This window comes from Apteryx rowi, unplaced genomic scaffold (genome assembly GCF_003343035.1).
Source record: "Apteryx rowi isolate R43461 unplaced genomic scaffold, aptRow1 scaffold_47, whole genome shotgun sequence".
NCBI classification, from domain to species: Eukaryota; Metazoa; Chordata; class Aves; order Apterygiformes; family Apterygidae; genus Apteryx; species Apteryx rowi.
This window is the reverse complement of record NW_020450727.1, coordinates 540,894-547,534: the sequence shown is the minus strand read 5'-3', so window position 1 is coordinate 547,534 and position 6,641 is coordinate 540,894. Positions and strand designations below refer to the sequence as shown.

At 37.3% G+C, this 6,641-nt stretch overlaps 1 protein-coding gene across 6 annotated transcripts in view; it reads left to right on the top strand.

The window, feature by feature from the left end:
- Positions 1–3,647, top strand: part of PSMD14 (proteasome 26S subunit, non-ATPase 14) — a 50,032-nt gene extending 46,385 nt beyond the window's left edge. For 5 of the 6 annotated variants that reach the window (XM_026078033.1, XM_026078036.1, XM_026078034.1 and 2 more), the window contains 2 exons: positions 682–744; positions 3,224–3,647. In XM_026078033.1, coding sequence (XP_025933818.1) covers positions 682–744; positions 3,224–3,322 — 162 coding nt within the window. In that variant the 3' untranslated portion in view covers positions 3,323–3,647. Of the gene's footprint in view, positions 1–681; positions 745–2,984; positions 3,085–3,223 lie in introns of all 6 variants that reach the window. The other variant, XM_026078037.1, reaches the window with a different exon arrangement.
- The last annotated feature ends 2,994 nt before the right edge of the window (positions 3,648–6,641 follow it).

The window sequence follows — 6,641 nt, the reverse complement described above, 5'->3', positions numbered from 1 at the left end:
AGGAATCAGAGTTATTTGTACTGTTTTAATATTAGCACTTGCACTTAAATTTGTTTATAAATTCTAGATCTCAACAAGCACTCTAAGTAGTGTGTCAATCATTCCTGATATTATAAAGGTGCTTTTTTTTTAACTTCTTGCTCTTAAAACAACAAAAATCAATATTGCATTTACTAGGTAAGTAAGTGGATTTACTTTATACAGACACTATATATGAAGACAACAGAACATTATAAAAATATATTAAAATAGGTAACTCGAATTAAAGAGTACATAAAGACTTACTGAGGATCAAACCTCCGATAGCTGGAACAACGTGGTAATAATATGTTTGATTTTTGTGTTACTGCTTTAACTATCAATACCCATCATTTAAGACTTTTACTTAAAACAGTTTGGTGAATACGTCTTGCTTATCTGACAATAAAACCATTCATGAGTATTCCCCTTGATCTTTTGCACTAACACTTAGTAATTAAAACCATGTCTGCTGAAAAGCTGAAGTACCTTTCCTTTTGACTTTCTGAAATGTGTTGCTGTTTGATTTTTTTTTTTTTTTGAGAGAGAGAGAGAGAGAGAGAAAAGAGAGAGAGAGAGAGAATTATATTTTAAGAATCTTGTGGCTTGGGGAAAAAGTAAATGAATTCTGAAACACTGACCTTTTCTGTGTTTCTTTCACAGGCTGTTGAAGAAGAAGATAAGATGACACCTGAACAGCTGGCAATAAAAAATGTTGGCAAGCAGGTGAGGTGCAATGAATTAGAGTGAGGTGGAATGATAAGCTTGGTTCATTCTAAATATTAATTTCCTTACATGTGCCTAGGTGATTTTAGTTCTATGTACAAGATATTCTCAACTCTCCAAATAATTAATTTATTTTTGCTGAATATTGTTGTGTCAGGAGCAATCAGCTTTTGACTTTAGATTATCTGCAGAATACCTGCAAGTCATGTTCTACATGCATTTGTATTACTTGCTGAGGAATACTATTCAGATATGGTAGTTTTTCCTTCCCCCCCCCCTCCCCCAAGGAGAGAGACAAAAATATGTAAGTCTGTTTTAGTGTTATGGAGAGGCCAAAACTATGGAAACTTAAACAAACAAACAAAAAGGCAGGGTGTTGGTTTGTGAATTATCATGGCTAAAGAACCAGTTCACCTCTATGCTTAGTTCATGATCACACTGTGGATGGATGCTTAGCTCCAGTACACACGTACGCAAATAAGCTGCATTGCTTTGAACTGATGTTGAAGAAAAACAGTTTAGGACCATATCTGAAATTTAAAACACCTACTCAATCCAATCTATTCTTTGCAATATCAGGCTACAGTATCCTTATAGAGAACTTGACAGAAAACTATTTCTACATTTGATTTTAATCTAAACATTGAGGAAATGTACTGTGGTGGGGGAGAGGAGGACAGAAATCAAATTGGTAAGAGATTGTCTTCAAAATTCAAGAATGGCAATGGAAACAAGAAATAGCTTTAAAAACATCCAATAAGTCCTTAAAGGACCAGCACTTATTGTATTGTTAGTAGTACTAGAAGAATTTAAAGGACTCTGGATTGCTCTTATATGTCAGCTTCTAGCAGCTATGTCAAAACGTATCTGTAGTATTGTTCAGTCACTCATGTATTTCTGTAGCATTCAGAACAATGGCCAAAAAAAATCTGTATTATACACACATATATATATATATATACACACACACACACAGATTTATATATATATGTGTGTGTGCGTGCTTATGCACACCTACATATACATAAATATATATATATAATAAAACATGTAAGTAGGTAGGAAGGGTTATATTTTTAAGGGTTATGACATCATCTCAAATAGAACCTAAGTTTCATTTGTCATTTAAATCATTACGCATATGTGGAAAAAATCTTTATTTTGATCTTTTTTCTTTTTAAAAGTTTTTTCTGATTGAAGAGTTCCAAATGCAACAATAAAATTTAGAGATTTTTCTGAAACATGCCTGTTAATTTTTCAGTATTTATCGAAGATTAATTACTTAAATGCAATTCTGAAAAAAAATTATGGTTAAGTTTACAGCCAGAAATAATCTTATTATTCTTTGCAAATGCACAAAAATGCCCACGTTGATTGAGTAATAGTGTGTGGGGATGTGTATTTCCAAAATGTTGTTTAGGCTTAGCATTCAGTTTTACAGAACATTTGAATATATTATTAGGCTTTTTTTTCATTTTTGATGGAAATAAATATGTTAATTTTCTTGCAGTTAATAAGACTATTCAAAGACTATGTGTTAGATTGTTTGAGTCTTTACAGGATTAGAATACAAATTTATACAAGATCCGAAAACATGTTGCACCATACCAGAACTAGGATTAAAATACTGGCCTCACTGAGGTGCATACTAAAATACTCATTGATCTGCATAGTATCAGGATTTCATCTAAAATTTTATTAAAATATTTTATATGGCTTTATTAAATTAATTTACTATATGACTATATGAGCTTGTAAACTTTTGTGGTGTACATTTTGGTTTACATTTAAGTAGTATGAATTCCAGCTCCACATGTTTTTGTTTTTTTCCCTCCCAGGAAATACCTATGTAAATACATCAATTGAAATATTAATCCAGAATAGCTTTGAAGAGCTTTTTGTACTTGCTCTCATATTTTGTAGACTAGATAATGTTTTTGGTATGCAATTTTCTTGCATTCGTGTTGCATTCATACTGGCAATATCACAGAGTATTATTATACCAAACTTAGCATATTGAAATAGCTGGTTGATACCAGTAGAGTAATTTTTACTCTGAATTTACCTTGTATATTTTTTTTCTGGTTTTAATGGACCTGACTTCTTAAATTGGAGACCACTGGCAGACAGAGAAATTCTGGATAGTTGAAATCAATAAGAGCTTTACCAACCCTGGGGAGACCATTCCAAATGTTTTGTGCTGTCCTGTAAAACTTAGAGCTGTCATGGTTTCTTTTCAGGTGCTGGATAGAAATTTACTTCCTAAACCTATCCTCAACTTCTCTGAATGACAGTAAGGACTAATCAAATCTTATTCATGGAAATTCAGTCATTTGCCAGGTTAGTTAGAAAGGAAAACTTGGGAGCTTCACTAGCCTATGTTCCTTAATTCACAGTCATCTTAAATAGAACTGAAATACATGAAATCCTTCAGTGATATGTTGTAGTCATTTGTCTCATGGCATACTTTGTATTTCAGGACCCCAAACGTCATTTAGAAGAGCATGTGGATGTGCTGATGACCTCAAACATTGTCCAGTGTTTAGCTGCTATGTTGGATACAGTTGTATTTAAATAACCAATTTACTGTTTGTGATGTTTTCTGTGTATATTTGTTTATTGTTTTGAATACTCACAACCAGAGACTTTTGAGGCTATATTTGATTAAACGAAGACATCTGACTTCATTTGCAATGTAAGTGCAGCACAATAACACCTTCAGTCTCTAATTGTGCCGTTGCTTCAGTTTCTTTATGTCAAGGTCTTTACAGATTCCAAAGCAATTCAAGAACACATTGTGGGCAAAATGTATTACATTTTCATTTAATATGGGGGAGGGGGAAATCAGTAGTACATATATATTTTGATTGCTGCAACATAATAAAAATACATTTACAAACCTGTCTTAAGTGCTGGAAGGCCTTTTTTTGTGAAAGTTGGGAGAAATTAACAGTGTAGGAAAAAGCTGTGCAGGTAAAATCTGACTTTCCCACCCACTATAAAACTACTGAGATATTAATTAGCAGGATAGCAAAAATTCTCAAATTAAATTTGCCTCCCATTGATTACCAAATTCCTTTACTGACACAGAAAATCTTGTAGTAGCACTGAATTCAGAGGACATGAAAAACAAAATACTGAAAATTGCTATGATGGTTCCCTTTCAATATTGTTCAAGCTGTAATATCAACAGAGGACAACTGACCTTAAGAAAATGAATTCAGCTATGCTGATAACTGAATTGCACAATGCTCTTACAAGCAGGGTCATAAATAGCAGTATTCCAAGAATAAACATTAAAATAGCAGAGGCTGTTCTAGATTATCAGAAGATTATCCTTTGAAAGTAGGCCTGACAGGAGGGAAGGTGTATGAGATGTCCATATTTATATATATATATATATTAATTTTTATATATATATATATGAGTCCCAACTGGAATGTGACATTTAAAACCCTTCCCACTGACTAGAGAGGGAAACACAGGAAGGTAGGTGGGTTGATTGTTGGATTTTAAGCAGACAAAGCCAAGTAACAAAAAAAAAAACCCGCTCTCCCAAATCTTAAGTATTGGATAGTAGTTAGGCTGATTTAATTCTTTAGTCTGATCAAGAGTGCTCTCTTTCTGTTCATGCACAGTATTTTGTTTAACTACTAGAAATTTTTTTTAATAAACTGCTCTAATTGAGGCAGGTGAATGTTTTAAAACTGCTACATGCATCTCTTTGTTAAAGATAATTTTTAAATGATTTGACTCATTTGCATAGTGAAAAATACGCCATAAAATTTTGTCTTATTTTTCCATATTGTGTTCAGTAATTTTCTGCTTATTGTTCATTACAATTCAAACATTTTCCTTTTGTTTGGAATTTCATATTTAAGCCAATTTACTATTTTTAAATAATTATCTCAAAGTATATTTAGCATGCATTTACTTCAGAGGGAAACAAATGCAGATTTTTTTCAGCTGCCCTCCTTTAGGGCCTTCTCCCTGCCCCTTAGTGGGCACTAGAGCATGACACAGGGAAAATGGAGACATAAGACACATTTGCTTAATAAGCTACATGTTAAGTGGAAGTGCTTTCTGGCAACTTGCACTGACGACCCTGGCATGGGTGAGCAAGGGTGCACTCGGGCCTCGCAGCTGCCTGGAGCGTGGTGCACCTGCATCCCAGGGTGAGATGGAGCAGCAGCCAGGGCACTGCACCTCAGCATTGTCTTCCAGCAGGGCTTCACTGCCACTAGATCGTGGCAGTGCCRCTAGAGCCGCACACGCACACACTGCGGTGTGAGGGGGACATGTAGCTTGGCAGGTCTTAGGTCACGTGGCACTGCAGAACAAGAGAAGCTGCTGCAGTGCTGCAGCGTATTGCAATGCATGAAAGGCCAGTGTAAGCAGGAGCTAAATCAGCGAGTCTTGCACGTTCTAAATTAGTTTTGACAGATCTCCATCTTGCAGGGGGTAGCTGAAAGCAATCCGTGGGAGAAGCAGATCTCCTGCAGCATGGGCTGTAGTACTCTGCTCTGTCCAGTGCTCAGTCTGACTTGGATGCACAATTTTCCCTTCACAAAGATGTTGCATGAATAACCATGAGGCTGTGGTTTGTGGCATCTTTCTTGCTTTTTGCCCGGTGTTTTAGGAGATAGAGCATTTGGAAGCGTGCGTGCGTGCATGCATGCAGTAACCTGAAAAGCAGCAGCTCATATAGCATCTTGGAGGAAGAAAGAGGTTTCCAAGCAGCCACCTTCTGAGCCTCCAGCCGCAGCAGAGCAGACCTTCATTAACAGCTTGACCCCTCGTCACCTGTCAGCACGGACTGGCATATTGTATTAGCAAGCCTCTCTCCTTCATTCTACAACAATTCTATAACACCACCTGCCATTGCATATCCACCTATTATACCAGTTTAGGAGTTGTGCACACTGAAGATTTTTGGCATATATTAACACTTCCATGTGATTGGCAGTATACCACTGAATTCATTGCAGCTCTGCAACTATATGGGTTTAGCTATGTAATTTAGGGCAGCATTTCCCAGTGTTTATCTGTGTTTTGACCCATCTCCTGCCTGTATATCTAAATCCATTAGCTTTCAATCAGTTTCAAGCAGGGGAGTGCAAGGGTGGAAACGCTAGTGAAACAAGTGTCAGAAACGGTAGTTAATACTGTTGTTGCTAAAACTATTTTCTTAGCACTGAAAGAAGGTATGGTATGGGAGGTTGCATGTACCGTACCAACAGACCGTGAGTAAAACAGTAAACTTGTGCTCGCTTTTTGCTTCATAAAAGATTATTAGAATAATTTCTTTGCAGAGAGCATGTATGACAAGCTTCCATGAAACACCAAATAACTGCACTAGATCACAGTTAAGCAACAGAAAAAAATACTAGATTGCCGAGAGGTTCGTAAGTGTGGAAATACCCGGTTTGGAAAGCGATGTGGGTTTCTAGCCTTCTCCCAGGTAGAGTTTGCAAAGTTTCAGCCTGGCTTCAGCTGAATACGTCTGGGGTTTGGTTTTGTCACAGGATGGTCCGGGCTGCAGTAGCCGTCAGCAAAATTTGAACCAGGCTGCTGGTGTCAACTGGAAAGAGGTGTGATCTGCAAAACACCTGAAGTCCAACCACCTAAAGGGGAAAATATTAAGAAAAAAGAAGCAAGAGAGCTCCTCCCCAGGCAAAAATCGGTGCTGTTAAAACTCATAGGCTTGCCTAGGAAAGGAAAATCGAGGACACTGATGCAGGAGCTATAGGAGAGGCAGGGGGGACACGCAACTCTCCTGAACTCTTCTGGCACATCTTCACCCCGTGGAGGGTCCTGCCTTCACTTAGCCCAGAGCTCAGAGGCGCACGGCGCGGCGACCGCCGGCTGCTCAGCGCAGGCACGGCTGGGGCCGCGCT